Source organism: Clarias gariepinus, chromosome 21, assembly GCF_024256425.1.
Source record: "Clarias gariepinus isolate MV-2021 ecotype Netherlands chromosome 21, CGAR_prim_01v2, whole genome shotgun sequence".
Taxonomy (NCBI): Eukaryota; Metazoa; Chordata; class Actinopteri; order Siluriformes; family Clariidae; genus Clarias; species Clarias gariepinus.
Genome location: NC_071120.1, coordinates 23,055,678 through 23,075,513, shown reverse-complemented (window position 1 = coordinate 23,075,513; position 19,836 = coordinate 23,055,678). Strand labels below are relative to the sequence as shown.

Here is a 19,836-nt window from a genome sequence, read left to right as displayed (position 1 = left end):
TACCTTTAAAAAAAAACTCGGGTAACCGCGTTACTCGTAATCCGAGGTTCCACTATATATGTACAGTATAATGTTCATTTTGTCAGCTATTTTTAATTTCAGTGTTAGTCTTAGTCCCCTGTTAATTTTTATCATATTTAGTCGAACTTACCCTATTTAAGTTTTAGTTAACTAAACATCTGCGCGTCAGAAGAATGTTTAAGTATTTAAGTCTAGTTTTAGTCAATGAAAATGAAATGTTTTAGCAATATGATTATCATTAATTGATCGACGTCTTCCACAGTGGTATATACGATGAGTGAGTGAGACTGATCAACCTCTTCCAGTTTTTTCAGTGTAGTGATAATAGATACAGATTTTAAACCACTAAATGTAACTGCTGTACAAGCCTTTGGAGACAGTGTTATGATCTGGTGTTGTTTCATTTGCTCAGGTCTAGTCTTAGTCAGTAAGTCAGCGACGACCTGAATGTACTAAATGACCAGATTATCACATCTATGGACTCTTTCTTCCCTGATGATACGCACATATTCCAGGACTCAAATTGTAAAAGAGTGATTCTAGGACCATGAGGAATCATTTTCACATATAAACTAACCACTACATTGTGTGCTTAACTGTAATCAAAACTAAAGGTGGTTGAATAAAATATTATAACCCAGCCAGTGTACAAAACATAGACCTGATTTCTTATTTCTACTGTCCTGTTGGTGTTTATGTCATTCTAATGTCACAATATTATTTCCTTTTATTACCCTAGCCACGACAACACCATTAAAGGCTCCTCGTCTTGGGCTTCAGAGAAAACCAAAGAGGTCCCGAGGTCAAGGAAACGACCCATCCTGAGGGGCCAGTCAGAGGACATCTCAAACGCAAACACTGCCCAGGTACTTGGTGTTTAACAAGCATTCTCACACACCTTTGACATTTCTAAACTGTCACTTTTTTATGTCACTTGGGTTAACACGTGGGTTTATGCGGTAGGTGTCAGTAGAGATGAGGAAAATGGAGAACAGTTCCAGCACAGTAGCTCCTGCTGGTTTAGAGGGTTATGGACGAGCGGTATCCATGCCTAAACTCAACGCAGAAATGCAGGTAACCTATGCATTAATGTTTCAGATGTTTTTCAGGTGACTCTGTGTAAGCTCTAGGGACAAATCCCAGAATCTTTGTGGCTGCGGGAAAGCAGGTTTTGGCAGTTTGTGCTGACTTGACACCTTACTGACACAATTTAGGATTTTTTTTTTGGGTGTATTGTTGCCCATGTTTATATAAACAGAAATGAAATAAGTCATAAATTAAATAGGGATGGGAATTACGAGAGCTCCCTTTTGATACGATATTATCACAATACCTACTGTGGGTGGCGATTCAATTTGTATCGCCATTCTGTAAGTATCACAATTTTATAAAAATCCCAATTCCATCTTTTTTCAGGTTTTGTTTAAATTTTTAAAACACTTAGCAAATGCTTTAAACACACAGAATGCTGTGCCATGTGAATAGTTTAGAGTGCACCATCTGCAGGATTATAGACAAACGGCAGCATTTTATCACTTCAAATGCAAACATACTTATCCATCCATCCATCTAGGAACCTTTGTAGTCCAACTAGGGACCGTGCAGGTCAATGGCGACCTTTGCATTTATTCCAATTTTTACGACCATGATAGGATGTCTGGTCAATCATTTGAGAATTCCAGTTAACCAAATCTGCATGTGTTTGGACCCCAAGGTGGGATTTGAACCCGGACCCCGGAGATACAAGGCGACAGTGCTAACCACTAACTCACCATGCCGACCCTTAACATCTTTATATACAGTACTGTGCAATTTTGTTAGATATGCTTATCATGTCTGTATAATTATGTACAAAATCATTCAGTATTTCCATATATACCTTTAAAAATAATAAATAAATAACATTACAGGAGAATATTGTCACAGACTTCACAAATAAAGATGTAGAAACCCCGACTGGGCGTTTTAAGAAATAGCTGTTATGGATTAGATGTGAATACGAGGAGTGAATCAAAGAGTCTTATGGAGTTGATGGACGGATGTTCACAGATGGGAGGACTGATCCTCCCATCGAAGGTAGGTGAGATGACTGGATGATAGATCAGGAGTCAAGACGTAGGAAGAGCGCTGTGGAAAGCAGGGCATGAAGTCCGTGTCCGTAATGGAGTTCACACGCCGGGTGACGGGAAGTGAGGTGTACTTATCTTGTGTAGGTGATGAGGTTCAGGTGTGCGTGTTTAGAATTCGGGTGATTGGAACCTGGTGCTTCCGTGACAAATATTTGCATGGCTGTAAAGAAAAAAATATATAGTACAAGACAGACCAGTTTTCAGATGGAAACAAAAAACCTCCTGGGATTTGTATTAAAATAAAAAGGAGCGAGTGTGACAAAGTTACCAGAAGAACTCATATTCTCCAGCTAGCTCAGTAATACCTAACAACAACCTGTATATATTCTCCTGTAATGTTATTTATTTATTAATTTTTAAGTTATATATGGAAATACCAAATGATTTTGTACATAATTATGCAGACACGATAAACATATATAACAAAATTGGTAAAAAATGTATTTTAATAAATCGATTTTGAAGTCAGTTTGGTGATACATGAATGACTAAGTGCAGGGGTACTATACGCTCAGACACAACCTATTCCTTATACCCTAAATTCGCACAAATAGAAAAAGCCTCACCATAGCATGTGATCTCAGTGTCTTTCCCATTACTAAAGTACAAGATAATAAACTGTAGATGCGTACAATAGCTGTAAATAACTGCATTGGTTTAATGCCTCGATTGTAATGAATGTGGTGTGTTTAAGCTCTGGAGAGCTGGAGTAAACACAGTATACTGGAGTTTATGGGAAAAAAAACTGCCAACGCCGAGGTCTGTGTTTTTTTTCTGCTTAAGCTACACTAACAGATCTTAATGTCTTAATGAGAGTGCTTACCCAAGGTCAAGATATTTTCAGGCATACAGTACCGCCACACTATTTCCCTTCCTAATATAGCTTTTTCTAGTTCTGTGTCCTTCCTGTTGCACGCCGGATACCAAAAACTAATCATGCTAGTTTGCTTCTTATTGAAGAGAAGGTAAACTGCTGTAATTCTTTTGCACATGAGCTAAAACATAACGATGATTGGCTAGTGTTAGGGTTAACTCAAAGTTATTTTCCTCACCCAGAGAACAACACATATTAAGCTCTCTAGCTCACTGCCATAGATGGCTGGGATTCTTTGGGATTTAAACCCTGGATTTTTTTGACAACAGCGCGAGTTCTCAGATCTCAGCCTCTTTGGAGTCATTTGCTTGTTATTGTTATTGCTATTTTCTAATTTTAACCTTTGACCTTTTCATATCCTGGAATCTCAAAACCCTCGAGATGAGAAGTGATTACCAGTTTGAGTCCCTCATTAGTACAGTTCTCGGGGAACCCCTGCGGTTCGGCTCAGCTGCGCTACACGTGACGTATTAGATCAGAATCGTTGCGCTGCTGAACACGTGATTTTCCCCGTAATACATTTATAGAAGACGAGCTGCTTCAAGAACAGTGCAGGGTTCTCACATTTGCTTGGTATTTCCATCTTGGGAAAGTTGGAGAGAAAGTGCTCAGCAGGTAATAAGTGACTGACTGAGAAGTTTCAGCACCTGCTCATATGGCTCAAATTCCACTTATTTCATCCAGAGACTCTTCCCATATACCCCATCTACACTAGCTGACCCTGGCGCTAGTCCAGGTCGGCAGCTTGGCTTACTTTAAGATAGGCTGCACAGAAACATTCACTTACAGCCAAAGTAAATAAATAAATCCTGGGTAAAGAATAAAACATTGACCATATTGTTTCAGCTTCTTATAGGGCATGGCTGGATTTCTTGAATGAAACGATTCCTCATGAGGAACTAATAACTTAAATGGTTTCCATAGGTCTAAACCTACAATCAGTTATAGTGTGTGTAACTGATTGAATTGTTCTGTTCATTAGGTCCATTAGGTTAATTAAATCTATATTATAATCTATATTATGATGTGTCACACTTAATCCATTGGTTTCTCCATATACTGTAACGTCCTGAACTTTATCAGTTTTGTTGCTTAGCAACAGAATCGTACCGTTAACAGGCTATGTTGCATATCGCAAATAAGTCAAACCGGGACTTGTGATGATATTTCAAGGGAATGAGTTCATAAAAGTGACTGATTTTTATGGAGACTCTTTGCCACAGTAATGATGCAAACATTTTAAACATGGTTTTAAGCCGAGGCGGCTTGGAGCCCACTGCAATCAGAGAGTGGAACGTCTGGTCCTTAAAAATCGATGAAAAAGTTGCGGAAAATCGATGAAAAAAAAAAACATCCCTCCGTGGGAAATCTGCACACAATCATTCACCAACACCACTTGCACATTACAGGAACTCAGCTGGGAATTATTGCCACATCCTCCTTACAGACCTCATGTTCCACATGTTTGGCCCATTCGATAAGTTCCTGACATGCAGAAGGCAATCCGATCATAGCTCTGGTGTAGTGAGACAACTTTTTCTACCTTTACGGTATCCCAGCACTAGTGGAACACTAGGATAAGTGCATTACTCTTGTAATTTTGTTGTTAAATTCTGCACAATCAAAAGTCCCGGTTTGGTCCTCCGAGTGTCGCAGTGATAAAGTGCTCGCCCTATCATCAAGAGATCGCTGGTTCGATTCCCGGATCATGCCGTAATCTCTCGCAGCCGGAGGTCTAGAGATAGCTGATTGGCCGAGCTCTTTTAGAGGGAAGGGATGAGAGTTACTTAGTGCTCCCACATTAATCACGACTCGACAGCCAATCAGGGGCGTCTGTGAGTTCGTGCACGCGGATAGCACTGTCCTCCGAGTGTGTTACGCCTCCAATGGTGTGTAAGCGAGCAGTTCGAAAAGATGCAGTTGGCTGGCGTCACGTAGTTCGGAGGAAACACATGATAGTCTTCGGCCCGCCCGACTGAGTGGTAGTAGTTTAATTACTTAGTTTAAGTACCTTAATGTGGGAGCCCCCTAGTGACGGGGAGGACACAACTTAGGGATAAAATCAGGATTTCTTTTTAAAAAAAGGTCCGGTTTGACTTGAACACCTTAACTTGTACTATTATTAATTATTACTACAGTTTATTAAACACACCTACAATTCTTAAAAGACGCCTTTTAACAAATAAGACCCTATCCTGTGCAATATCAACCACCCATACTGAAACCATTACAAAACCATTAGGAGCCACTGTGTCCTTGCATAACTAGTTATTGTCTATTTGAACAAGGTTCTACACATCACCTAGGGTTAGAACAGACCTTTAAGTCCTATTACAGAATAATCCATCAGTCACAGGTCACGTGATAAACCATCTGCACTTTTTCCACTGTCATATAAACCCACAAAGTTCCATTATGAACCATTATGGTCCATTACATAGCCACCAGGAAATGTAGTGCTGAAGGACAGATTTCAGATCTTGTTTTTTACAGACAATTAAAAATTGCTCATGACATTAAAGCTTGTCTTTTCTTCTTCCTCTAACAAATTAATTGTTTCCTCTGCTCTCTCTCTCTCTAATCTCTCTCTCACATGGCACTTTGACAGAGAAGTCATTCACGTCACTCTCCAGGAACCTTACTCGCAGTATGTATCGTCTCAGATCCTTCCTCGTCAACTGTATTGAGATCTGTACTAATACTGTACCTGCATGCTATACTGTATATTAATAGGCTGATGTTTAAAAAAAAAACACACAGGCTTAAATTACAAGCAGTAAATTGACCCTGTTGTTAGGTCGGATTTAAGGATTAGGTGATACAGACAGATGCGTGAAATGAAAGAGGCAGGATAGTTGAAGTGTCTCAGAGAGGACACCTTACCTTTAATCATCGCAGACTGACTCTACACCATAAGCACAGCTTCTGATTGCAGTATGTCGTTAAGTGCTAAGCCTGAAACTGCTAGTTTTGAGTTTTGCACGACCCATTCCTCGTCTTATCACCAGAGGGCAGTCTTGAGTCTCTTAGTTCTTATTCACTGTTTAAAACGACAACAGCAATATTATATTATATTATATTATATTATATTATATTATATTATATTATATTATATTATATTATATACAGTTTTATATCAGTGTTACATTTCCTTTTCTTCCTCAGCCCATTCCTGACTCCCCCTTGAGACGCTCGGTGTCCACGTTTGCCCCGCAGCGTCCCCCGGAGGTTACCTTAAACGATTACATTCTGGAGAAGCCCGCACAAGATCGGCCACATCACCATCATCATCATCACCGCTGCCATCACCGGAGAGACAGAGAGAAGAAACAGAGGTCACTGGATAGGTCACCTGGTGGACAGCCTAATAACACGGGAGGTCAGTGCAAATATACAGTATACAGTACGTTCAAATACACAACATAAAGATTTTGAAATAAGGTTCATTGTTACAGTAGATGTGAAGTTGTTCTGTTCTGTTCTGATCGGACCAAGCAGCAGGGTAGTGCTTTTATCTTTGTTATGAGAATAAAGGACTAAAAACACTTCAAACAAAAGACTTTTTGTTGTTAAGAGAACTTGCACTTATACATATATAAGTCAAACCTGGACTTTGACCGGGTAAAACACGATTGACATTTACAGAATACCCCAAGTACAGTATGGTGATGAGTCTCTTAGCCGCAGTAAAACATTTGAACGGTGCATACACTTTTTAAGAAGGTCGTCGGCCAAGAATGATGATCCAAGCTGAGGTAGCTCGGAGCCCGATGCGGTCGTTCCTGTGAACATTCATGAGTGGAACACTCTCAGGAGAAAAACAGCCAATCAAAAGTGTTTTATTTCTGCAGGACAATGCACAAACTCATACTGTACCGCCCACTGCACCACTTGCACATTACAGGAACTCTGCTGGGAGTTACTGCCACAGCCCTCATATAGTTCTGACCTCGCTCCAAGTGATTTCTACATGTTTGGGCAATTAATGGAGTTCCTGGGAGGCCGGTGTTTTAGCCATGAAGCAGGAAGTCTGATCATGGCTCTAAGAAAACGGTGAAGTGATAGTTTCCAAGCACTAATAAAACATTGGGATAAGTGCATTAGAAAAACAAACGGTTTTTGAGTTTTTACTCTCAAAATTCATCAAAAGTCCCACTTTCACTTGAACAGCCTTCAATTTAGTACTTATGTACTACTTTTTTTTCTCGATTCTTTTCTAAACACACTTAGAATAACTGAATTTGGTATTCAGAAAGTCTCTTGTGGAGACCTGAGCCAGAGCTAAAGTGTGCACGATCTGCTGCAGGAGCTTTTCATGCACCTGGCATCCATTATCCAGATAAAAGGATCTGACAGACACGCCGCACACCCACTGACCTGCTAATTTATTGCCACATCACAGCAGGCCAGCCGTGGGTAAAAATGTCAGAACGCACGGAGGAAAAAAAGAAGTACAAGAGACACGAGGCCGGTGTGTGAGGAATGTGGAATTCGGGAGGGGAGGAGAGACGAGGACTGGCATCATAAAGCAGGCTTTTGATCTGTAGGGAATGTGATCGATCAGAAGCGCGGTTCAGGACGTCTTCCGATTTGTCTCACGGCTGAAGACTTTAAAGAACTCTTACTGTTTAAGTGTTCAACCAATCTTAAACCAGTTGAGGTGGTTGAAATTGTGAGTGGATTTCATTTGCAGATGTTTCTCTACTGTTTATAAGATGGTGGAGAGCCTTATTCTTATAAGAGAAATTAAAATTCCTCAAACGTTGTAGTTTATTTTTTTATTTTTTTGCAAATGTCAAGCATTTTTTAATTGTCCTTTCATTTATAAGTGATAATTGGTAGAGCGAGCATGACATTAATCGCACTCTCTCTACAGATTATCCATGCTTCTGTATGCTTTTGGAAGTGGTGTCTTATTTAATAAAGCTATAATAAATCAGATTAAATCACATTAGGGATTTAATATATCAGAGATTTCTCGTCCTAACCTCTCGTCCATCTGCTGGCGTTTTGTCTGGTTTTCAGGCACGGCAGCTGACCCTGCAGGGAACTCCATGAGTCGAGAAAGAGGGCACGACCGAGGCCGTTCCCACGAAAGGAAACACCATTCGTCAACAGCGGAGAAGCAGCGTTACTACTCGTGCGATCGCTACGGCAGCCGCGAGCACTTTCCGGCTAAACCTGCGCCAGCCAGCTGTGCCACCTCGCCCGGAGAGGCTCAGGAGACCACCTTTACCAAGCAGGTGGGACTTAACGTTGGCTAGGCAGTAGGATTAGGAAACACCAGAGGCTGAGCAATACGATATTATCACGATTCCTACATGTCGATTTGGTTTGTATTGCGATTCTTTAAGTATCACGTGATTGTACTGTATACGATTTATTTACTTATTTAGATTTTGTTACAATTCCAAACAAACTTAGCAAATAATTTGCTCCAATCACTCAGGGTGCTGTGCTGTGGCAAGTTTAGAGATCCTGCCCCCTGCAGGATCATAGAGGAACAGCAACATTTTACCACATCAGATGCAAACGTATATACAGTACCTTTGGATTGTGGCAATACATGAACTGCCACACGTGATACAGAACTGAATCGATTTTTTTCTCATCTGTAGACAGTACCATGTAGGCTGAAATACAATACACATATTTATATCTATTATATCATATATACAGTATATAGGTTGGGGTGCTGAGTCTATATTTTATGAAAATTTAAATTTACTTAAAACCAGTTTTCAGACTATCCTATGGCTTTAGTATTTTTTTTAGGTATGAGGGGGGTCAGGGTTCCAGTGCAGACAGATTCCTCTGCGTGATTTATGGTTCTCAGAGTACTTAACAAACACCGCCGCTTTAAAACGGCCAGGGATTCCCTGTGAGGTGTTGTACATGCACTTCAGTGTCACTTGGAATGCACTGGACTTTATGATGCATGCAAATGGTGTGTTTTTGTGGCTGTGTTTCCCTTATCCTGTGAAATGTAACTCTTCTTCTCTTTTCCCTTAGTGCAGCCACTTATGGCCTTTCACTTCTTTTTCTGCTCTTTTCTTCTTCACCATTTATCTGTGCATCATGTCTGTCTTTCTGTTCTTGTTTTCTATCCTCTTGGTACTGTCTTCCTCGTCTTTGTGCTTTCTGTATCTTTTTTCTGTTCTTCATGTTGTCATACATATAAATGTTTCTTTCCTTTCTTTTTCATACTTTGTCTTTCCCTTCTTTTCTTTTTACTTTTCTTTCCTTCATTTCCTGTTTTAATTTCTTCTTTTCATTTTCTTTCCATTCCTTTCTTGTTTGATCTCTTCCTTTCCTTTCCCTCCTTCTTTAATCTCTTCCTATCCTTTCCTTTCTGAATCAATATCTTATGTCCCTTCCCTTTCCTTCCTTCATCAATCTCTTCCTTTACTTTTCTTTTTCTTCCCTTTCCTCCCTACATCAATCTCTTTCTTCCCTTCCCGCTTCAATCCCTTACTTTCCTTTGATTTCCTTTCCTTTCCTTCCTGCTTCAATCTCTTCCTTTCCTTTCCATTCATTTGCTTTCTTCTTTAACCTCTTCCCTTCCCTTCCCTGCTCTCCTCTCTTCATGTATTGTTTGTGTCTTCCTTTTACTTTCTCTGTTTCCATCCCTTCCTTTCTCACCGTGTCCCCTTTTTGCCCATTCAATCTGTTTTTCGCGCATTACCCTCATCGTTTTATTGTTTTGATTTGCTTGTTAAATTTTCATCTAGGGCAGTGGTTGGGCTAAAGGGAGCCCGGTGTTGTTGAGTTCGGGTTCGAGCACACCCAGCCGCGGGCGCAGGCAGCTGCCCCAGACGCCCCTGACCCCTCGCCCAGCGGTGGCCTACAGGACTGCCAACTCCTCCCCCGTGTCCTCTGCGGGCGCCCAGAACACCCTCCCTCCCCCGAGTCCCGTAATGCGCATCAGCTCCGAGCCGTACCTCCGGCCCCAGACCTCGCTGCTGAGCCCGCAGCAGATCGTGACCCTCCCGCCGCTGTCCCAGCATTCCCTGCTCGGGATGCCCAACGGGTTTCACTTCATCACGGGCCTGACCACGGGGCCTGGCGGCAGCAGCGACAACGTCCAGCGCTACTACCCCGAAGCAGAGGAGGAAGAATGGTGCTAGTACGGCTTTAACAGAAACACATACACACACTCAGATGTCCACGCACAGATTTGCTGATGATTCGCAGTGTGTTTTTCCTTTTTTTTTTTTTTTTCTTGTAAAATTTTGATGAGTTTTATCATCTCTTTCACGGGAACATGTGTATGTGGGCATTCTTTCGTTTCGGCAGAGAGGGAACGAGGACCTAAATCCCCTGACTGCTTTTTGATGTATTTTAATATCTCAAATTCTGCCTTTATGATGAAGACATGATAGATCTGGATGTGTATATAGGTTTCTGCTTTTAATTCCCCCCCTGCCTTTGTGAGAGAGGTCACAGTCTGAATGTTGGACAACCACAACAACCGCAACAACAACACAAGTAAAGGTCTGGGGAAACCGTGTCCTATAGAGCTCAGCTGCTTCAAATGCAACGTTTCACTGTCTTCTGGCCAGCTGTCCAGTGAGCTGCATCTCCAGACGCAAATTCCCACTATATATATATATATATATATATATATATATATATATATATATATATATATATATATATACACATATATATAGTGTATAAGAACATTTTTGTGTGTTTTCCGTCTCTGGAAAGCTGAATCATTCCTGTTGGCTATGTACGCACACACGCACACACACACACACATATATATATATATGTTTCACTTCCCCCCACGTGCACAAAGATTTGTTTCCAAATTATAGGTTCGGATTATTATTTTGCTGCTGATCACCGTTCCTCACCTTCATGCGATGTCCAGATGTTTAGGAACTGGTAAAAATAAAACTGTCATTTCTTTTATATATAAAACTCCACATTTTATCTCTTCATTAGGTGCATATATAAATATATATAAATATAAATATATATATATATATATATATATATTTTGTTTTGTATTATATTGTGAAGAAATGATGGTGTTTCATATGCCTCGCTTACAATTACATCGTCTCGTCAGGTCTACCATTTCTCACAGACTGCTCCAGATGTTCTTACAAAGTGCCTAACCTTTTAATCTTTTTGAATATATTGTAGTAATGAAGCGACCTCAGACTTTTTTTTTGTTGTTGTTTGTTTTTCTGTTTTTTTATTAGTGTATCAGGACGTAACAGAAAGGAGGACGGAAGAAGCTCTGGGAGTTTTTATGTTTATTTTTTTGTGGCACTACACGGTGTTATGACTGCAGGCCTTAATCAGGAAGCAAAAGATACTGTACGTTCAGTTTGCTTTATATTCTTCTTATTTTTTTTACGAATGGGAATGACGTTATGATTGTGTAGGACTTTTGTTTGTCGTTTTGTTCTTTCCGGCATTTGTAGTACTTTGTAACGTGAGAGGGTGGGACTTGTCAAAAATCAAATGCAAAATATTACTTAGGATGAACTATAAAAAGGAAAGTAGTCATATATATATAACTACTTTATACAACATAATCACAGCTGCATGTTTTTTTCAAAACGACCAGGTTTATGATTGTGATGTATGTGTACCGTAATTGTTGTTTTTTTTTCTTCTTCTTCCTCTTATTCTTTTTTTTTTTTGGTGATGGTGTTGATGCTCAGGACGCTCAACCGGGACATCAGTGGCTTAGCTTTTCAACTTTTTATGATGTGAAAGACAGAAAAGCGATGTATGTAAAGTGATGTATAGCTTGAAAAGCAGATACCTAGGTTAAGGTTAATACCCCTTTATACTTTGATGGAAACCATGAAGTTCCCATGGCGTCCTGAAATATTGGAGAACACAGCAGGAACGGGGTAAAAATCTAAAAAATGCGCATGTATCAGGTTCATATTACTTCCTATCCATGTCCCTGTCAGTTTCTTAGCGCTTCATGATCATGTTTTTACTAAATTCCTCTCACACACATGATTGCGCCTTTACCAGGTCTGATGTGATCAAATCGACTTATTACTATGTTCGATAAAATCGCACCATGCTCTTACTTGGCGCTTTTAAGCGTTTACTACGTCGTCATTGCGATGGTGATGCAAAGTGACTAAATTCTCTGAACGTAACACAGACATTCTGATAACCTGCTGCATGCATATAAACCTAATTTAATCCTTTACAACATGGCACTGACCTACCGAACGCTATTGACAACGCCATTGAAAATGGCAACTCCAATCTGTCCCATCTGTGCCATGCTTGTAGTACATCATTAATACGTCCTTATTAGTGTTCCTGTGTCTTTCTTCTGCCACTTCCTAACCAGGCTTGTCCCAAAAAGCTTAGCAGCACCACGTCACGGGAGATAACACTACAGCACATCCTTACAGTTTTCTTCTGCATTTCTGCCAAGTTGTCCAAGTTCTTTCTGCGTTCATCTGATTTTTTGCAGGCGTAATGGGAACGTGGCTCTGCGTGATCGGGGGTAGGTTGTTGTACCATTCCAACACATTAGTCCTTCAAGGGTGGACAAATGTGAAATCCATTAACCCAGGAGGCAAGTTAGCTACTCACATATTTTGGTTGCCCAGAAATGAACCAGGCTAAAATCCATAATTTAGATGATTAATAGGATATAGCAAGCTAGTTAGTTAATAAAGTGCATTCATAGAAATTAAAGGATTTTATAATTGTGTTTCTTGTTTAACAAAGTTTCCATGGGGGTTCATCATGTGTGCAGTCTTTTTAGCAAGTCGCTGCCCAGTCATACCTGTACATACTGTATATTAAGACACTATTCCACCTGGCTAGGTTAAGTTTTCTTAGTGCGCAAGAACCATGATCAGACTACCTGCTTTATGTCTGAACTGCTGGCCTCCCAGGAACTCCTTTAATGACCCAAACAGGTGGAAATGTCTTGGAGCGAGGTCAGGACTGTATCGAGGATGTGGCAATAACTCCCAGCCGAGTTCCTGTAACATGCAAGTGGTGTTCGTGAATGATTGTATGTACAGTACCGTTCCCACAGACAGATGCGTCTCCTCGGCAGACGTTCCACTCACTGAATGTTCACAGGTACTTGAAATCTTTTGCAAGCGTCAATCAGTTTACGCCTTCATTTAGGAGAAATTTTACCACAAGTCCTGGTTTGAGTTGAACATCTCTTGTATATGTTAATTAATCAACCTAAATAAGCCTTCTACCCTCATCTAGCCACCACATCAGCTAATGTAACTAGATTTAAACAGTAACTTACATGTGAAAATAACCACTGAACTACAGAATCAGCATTTTGTTTTGTGAAGCCAAGACATGAGGACTGCTTGTCCCACGAGCCTGGGTTTGTGATTTGTCCACCCCTTGACCTTCTACTTGGTACTCTCCAGACTCTTAGCTGACCTGCTGCCAGATGTTCAGCTGTATATCCAGCTGCTAAAGTCGTGATGGCTGAGAACCAAACAGAGAAGCCTTACAGAGGCTGCACAAAAGCCAACACCCAGTAAAGGATTGATGTTGAGGGACTGAAAAGGTGTAACTTAACTGGGATCAAAAGCGAGCTGATGCTGATGAACTTCACAAGGAAAAGAAAAATGTCCCGTGAGTGTTTAAGCACCACTTTCTTTTGTAGCACTGCACACACACAAACTTGGCGTCCATTTAGCTGCTTGGCATGCAGTACAAGAAACAGGGGCCAGGGCCTTTAATGCCTCGGCCGTTGAAATGACAGGATTTTGACTGAAAACGAGTACTTTTGTTTAAAGTAGGGCTATGCAACAAGAAGACACTTTTAAAAAAAGGAAAAGAAATTGAAAAAAAAAAAGAAACATTATTTCATTCTGTAGCTTTACCTGCTGGGATGTCCAGATTCAGCCTTCCGCATGATCGTGACCAAATCTTTTCTATAAAAAAAAAAGGTCTAAAATGTATAAAAAATCTATATTTTAGAATGCATCAAGGCACAATGATAAAAAAGCAGACGTGTCTGTCTTTAAAAAAAAAAATCTGCAATGTATCTGCATGCGTCAGAGTTACCCACTTTGTACTTGTAAAAGCAGAGCGGGTGTTTTGAATAGTGCATATTTTTATATGGCCACTCTTTACCTGAATGGCTGTGCTGAAACTGTTCGAGATCGAGTCGTCACCGTTTTCATGCTGAAGTGTGAAAAAAACCCTCTTTGCACTCCTGATACGTCTGTTGTCCTTCAGCACGCTGCCACTGTGGCTTCAAACCGTAGTCCATATATAATCCACTTCATCCTTACCTGCAGTTTTATCACTATTCGACACAAAAGCATCTGAAAACCTTTTACCGTTTGTTGCCAAAACTAAAACTGCACCCTGTCCTCTCTGCACATCTAGTTTAATGTGGCTGTTCTCTTTGGGGAATAAAGTAATGTTTGCATGGTCTGACGATGTACGTGCATGTTGAACTACGCATTGTTTAATCTTCATACCTTTTTGATACGATGTATTCTTTCTTGGTTCTGTTTTTAAAATGACATTTGATATAAATTAAGGGGTTTGTTGAAGCAGAAAAAAAGTAAAAAAAAAAAAAAGAAATAAAGAAGTTTCTATATAAACTCAGTATTGAATTGTGCACAGCTCCTCCAGTGAGACAGAGCTGGAACAAACACCCTTTATTTGAATTCTATGTCTCACTTGTTTGTTGCCTGATTTCTCTTCAAATGGCCAGACTTTGAATTCTGCAGTTGTTTCTACCTTAATATTTTGTATGAAGCAAAGTCCTTGAATAAAAAAAAAATAGGAAACCAAAGTGTTTTGAGTATTCCTTACTATCTATCTATCTATCTATCTATCTATCTATCTATCTATCTATCTATCTTTCAATTTATCTGTCTATCTATCTGTCTGTCTGTCTATCTATCTATCTGTCTGTCTGTCAATCTGTCTGTCTGTCAATCTGTCTATCTATACTGTATATGGCTCGCTCCCTTTATCAATCTGTCGTTATGTATGTATGTATGTATGTATGTATGTATGTATGTATCTATCTATTTATCTATCTATCTATCTATCTATCTATCTATCTATCTATCTATCTGTCTGTCTATCTATCTATCTGTTTGTCTGTCTGTCTGTCTATCTATCTATCTGTCTGTCTATCTTTCTATCTATCTATATATGGCTCGCTCTCTTTATCAATTTGTCTTTATGTATCTAAGTATCTGTATCTATCAGATATTTCTATCTATCTATCTATCTATCTGTCTTTCAAGCTATCTGTCTATCTATCTGTCTTTCTGTCTGTCTATCTATCTATCTGTCTGTCTATCTATCTATCTACTGTACCTATCTATCTATCTATCTATCTATCTATCTATATATATATATATATATGGCTCGCTCTCTTTATCAATCTGTCGTTATCTATCTATCTATCTATCTATCTATCTATCTACATACTGTATATATATATATATATGAATGTATATGTATGGCTGTCTCTCTCTATCATTCTGTCTTTATCTATCTATCTATCTGTTTGTCTGTCTGTCTGTTTATTTATTTATTTATTTTTAAATCTACGCAGTTTTAGAGGTCATATCAAATATATATATATATATATATTTGATATGACCTCTAAAACTGCTATATATATTTGTTCTTTATAGTCAATCTATATTAAAATTGAAATATAGGATTGATTATTATTAGTAGTAGCAGTAGTTCCTATATAATAACTGTAGTGTTTTGGGTAAACTGGGGATTTGTAACTCCTAAGTGTCTCGTGTAGTTCTAAAGAAATCTGATTGGTTGTTGTCTGTACAGTGGGCGTGGCTTCATCGCCCTGATTGTAAACTGTGCACTTGCTAGAGAAAAGTTGTAAAGCGCAGTAGAGCAACAGCACAGATGGCACACACACACACACACACACACATACACACATTGTTCCTTCAGCCACAAACCGAGATGGATATTGTTTGAATGGACTTTCTGATCAGTAAGCAGATTAGTGTACAAATTAGTCAAAAGGAAGTTTGTATTATATTTTATTGTATTATTTGATTTAAGGCTGGAATCAGGTGGGATTTCTGTATCTTATAAAGATGTGTTTAAGAGCAGTTCTGGCTCTTGCCATTCTCACCACTGGCATCAATACATTTCATGCGGACTGGACAGAACCGGGATCTGGACTTCAGGAGTCAGGTGAGAACTAATTCTTCTATTATTATAATATAAAGATTTACAGTCTATCATATTATATCAAATGTTATACATTTAAATTTTTCTGAAGCATTTTACAGTTATAACAGTTTTTTTTGTTTGTTTGGATAGCAATGATTACTTTAGATCAATTATTGTCGTATTGTATTTGTGCAGTTTCATAAAGCGTGTTTAATGTTAAGCTGAAGTTGCAGTACCGCCCAGCACCGCAGGGGGCCGCCATACTCTCGTTTATAATCCTCACCTCACTCACTAATATGAATATTAAACATATTGTATGTTAATGTACAGGGTGAGCATAAATTTCTTACTTTAAGTATCCTTAAAAAAAAAGTAAGCTAGAAATGTTAATGTTATGGCATGGTGGTTAGCGCTGTCGCCTCGCACCTCCAGGGTCGAGGGTTCGAGTCCCACATTATGGTCTGTGTGCATGGAGTTTGTATGTTCTCCCCGTGCTTTTTGGGTTTCCTCCGGGTACTCCGGTTTCCTCCCACAGTCCAAAGACATGCAGATTAGGCTAAATGGTGTTCCTAAAGTGTGTGAAAATGCGTGTGTGTGTGTGTGTGTGTGCGTGTGCCCTGTGATGGATTGGTACCCTGCCTATGGATAAGGCGTTACAGACAATGAGTGAGTAATATATATATATATATATGTATATAATTTGCCATATACTATAGGTGGCACAGTGGTTGGGTTCAATTCAGGGTCCGGGTCCGATTCCTGCCTCAGGGTCTGTGTGCATGGAGTTTGCACACAAAATTTTTTTAATTTTTGATATTATTATACTTAATATTTTTGCAGTCTATTCCAAGTCCAGTCTAGCAGCTAAATTGATTATTGTACAGGGAAAGTAATCACATTGTACTTTACATGACCAGAAATTCCAGTCATGTCTTAAGGTTATTTATTTCTAACTTTTATTTTGAATATTATCCAAATACATGAGAGACCAGTATATATGCGACTACTGTCGCTGCCTACTTAATCACCAAAATCACTAGAACTCGCAGGGAAAGTGATCTAAGTTAGCGTTCATGTTAACCGATACGCTGTAGGAGCTTCAGCCAAGAACTAACCACGGGCATGATGTTAACGCTCATGCCTCGCGGTTTCTCACCATTTCAGAATGACATAATCTGGGCTGTCTTTAAATATCGTCCGCGTGTAGAGAAAATGGAAGAAAAAATGAAGTTTGATTTTATAATAGAGCTTATGTTACAAGAAGTTCCCAAGGGCTCCATTTTAGCAGCTGCCCCGATGAACTGGGATAAGTGCGACTCAAGATTGAGAACAGCAGGTGAAATAGAGAACATTGTGGATTACAATCATGGATCTGCTCAAGTCATAGCTTTTTTTTTTGGGACTGGGTGGGAATTGGAGAATTATATTATTTAGTGGGATGGAAAGCTTTCTGTATTATTTATTGCCAATGGATTTAGGTGTGCTGTTTTGTTTTAAATTGTCTGTAATCATTTAGCCTCTTACTGTAGGTCTCCACCTTAGCTGATTTGGCTGGAACTTTACAACTTAGTGTTTAGTGGCCAAATCTGTAATATTTAACGTGCAGCTAAAATATAACCAATCAGCTGCGGTGAAAGTATACTGTACAGTACAGTATGTCTTTTTGTTCGGAGATGTTTCCATAAAATGTCACATGAACTGTCCAGTCGAGGTCACTGTTTTCCAAGCTCTCCCTGAATTACTTCAGATGCATACCAGAGAGTTTCTCAGGGATAATCATGTGAGTCAGCGGTTCTAGAGTTCACTATTGGAATTTCTTATGAAATTAGAGCGCATGTTATGATATGCTATAATTTGTACAGTAACCTACACATTATATGGTGGATGCTCCAAATAAATAGATCACAACGAGTGGAATTGTCAGATATAGGGATCAGAAATAGAGTAGATAGTCATTAGATATGGATTTTCTTTTGGGAGATGGCAATTTAGCATTCTGTTAAGGAGTCAGCAGTATACAGTATGTACAATAATAGTAAATGCAATATTTTTTTTTTTCAAAAACAGGAAAGTCTTCATGACAGAAGAATTTCCAGTTTCTGGTTTCTTGTAATATAACAAGATGCATTTTTTTTTGTCTTAATAACCTCAAGAGACAGAATAAAGATAGGCTTGTTGGTAGCAGGAAGGAACAACTATAATGAAACAAAATTGCTTTTTGGATGATGCACAACATGGGATTCAACTATAAATGGAAAAAGCATTGTGTGTTGTGTTCTTAAAAAAAGTCTTGGTAAAGACTGGGTTAGGAGGCATTAAACACTTTCGGTTATTGCGAATTCGTTACATCACCATGCAGTGCCGGTCCCAAGCCCGGATAAAATGGAGGAAGGAAGGGTATCTGGCAAAAAACCTGTGCCAAGTTGTTGTGCGGACTGGATATTCCGCTGTGGCGACCCCTTGCCGGGAGCAGCCGAAAAACCAACAACAACCTGTAAAGATAATTTACTGATGACAGTATTCCCCACTGTGTTTTATTCCATGTTCTATATAGCAAGTTTGTGAACACCTAACCATTGCACCCAAATGTGCTTGTTGAGCACACGAGTCCCCTTTGTGGATATAATAGGTGGCACGGTGGCATTGTGGTTATCTCCAGGGTCTGGGTTCGATTTCCACCTCAGGGTCCGTGTGCATGGAGTTTGCATTTTTTCCCCATGCTTAATGGGTTTCCTCTGGGTTCTCCCGTTTCCTTTCCAAATAATTAATTAATAGAGATTAATTGGTGTTCCCAAGTTGCCTGTAGTGTGTGAATGCTGACCAGAGGGCCTACTGTACCACGGTTGTAAAAAAATGTGAATAAATACATTGGTTACCACTGGCCTCCACAGTCCTTAGTTGGACGACAGAGGTTTCTCAAGAGATGGCTGCATGGTGGATATAATAACTTCCACTCTTCAGGAAAGGCTTTCCACCAGATTTAGCCTCTTACTTCCATGGGAGAGAAATTATAATGAAGCATATATGGATGTGATGGTGAGGTATCCAATTTTATGGATTGGCTAAACCTCCTAATCAGTAGGCCAACACCGTAACCACTGAACTATTATTGACATTTAATTTCAAGATCATATCTCACAGACTTCTGTGTTAAAGCATTTAGCATTTTTTCCTGATTATTACACCAACCTTGCCCTGTCATACTCATTATAGGCAAACCAAGCACTTGAGTAGTCTATATAATGTACTGTAATGGCCGACCCCCAAATTGCACCTTCTAAAGAGTAAAGTCAGAGTCTATTTGTTCAGCTTTTAGCCTGCTTATCTTTTAATTTGTACTTTGAATAAAACCACTGGCTTGTCTGTGACTAAGTGGCACCCCATCATCCAGAGCCAGACACAAGGCACTGATATGACAGCAGGCGTAATTAATGCTGTCCCTGATTGATAACCATCATTCTGGTTTGCCGCCAGGGTAGTGCGTTTGGGCCAGGCCCTGCTGATTGTGCGTCTGGAGATCATTACTCTATGCTCGGACAAGCACAGGCTGTCTCAGATACAGACAGGGAGGCTGGAGCTAATCTGCTAGATTTATCTCCAGGCCCTGCATTGTTTCTTATTGCACTGGTAGCCAAGGCATAAGGCATTCCA

At 39.6% G+C, this 19,836-nt stretch overlaps 2 protein-coding genes across 4 annotated transcripts in view; both read left to right on the top strand.

Annotated features, from left to right (window-relative positions):
* cacna1ba (calcium channel, voltage-dependent, N type, alpha 1B subunit, a) overlaps positions 1 to 10,660 on the top strand; it is a 156,151-nt gene extending 145,491 nt beyond the window's left edge. For all 3 annotated transcript variants that reach the window (XM_053481035.1, XM_053481036.1, XM_053481034.1), the window contains 6 exons: positions 761 to 887; positions 985 to 1,095; positions 5,633 to 5,671; positions 6,190 to 6,403; positions 8,050 to 8,267; positions 9,756 to 10,660. In XM_053481035.1, the coding sequence (XP_053337010.1) occupies positions 761 to 887; positions 985 to 1,095; positions 5,633 to 5,671; positions 6,190 to 6,403; positions 8,050 to 8,267; positions 9,756 to 10,151 (1,105 nt within the window). In that variant the 3' untranslated portion in view covers positions 10,152 to 10,660. The remainder of the gene's footprint in view (positions 1 to 760; positions 888 to 984; positions 1,096 to 5,632; positions 5,672 to 6,189; positions 6,404 to 8,049; positions 8,268 to 9,755) is intronic.
* Positions 10,661 to 15,937: 5,277 nt separating this feature from the next.
* Positions 15,938 to 19,836, top strand: part of si:dkey-61l1.4 (collagen alpha-1(I) chain) — a 67,992-nt gene continuing 64,093 nt past the window's right edge. The window contains exon 1 of the mRNA XM_053480445.1: positions 15,938 to 16,206. Within this exon, the coding sequence (XP_053336420.1) occupies positions 16,107 to 16,206 (100 nt within the window). The 5' untranslated portion in view covers positions 15,938 to 16,106. The remainder of the gene's footprint in view (positions 16,207 to 19,836) is intronic.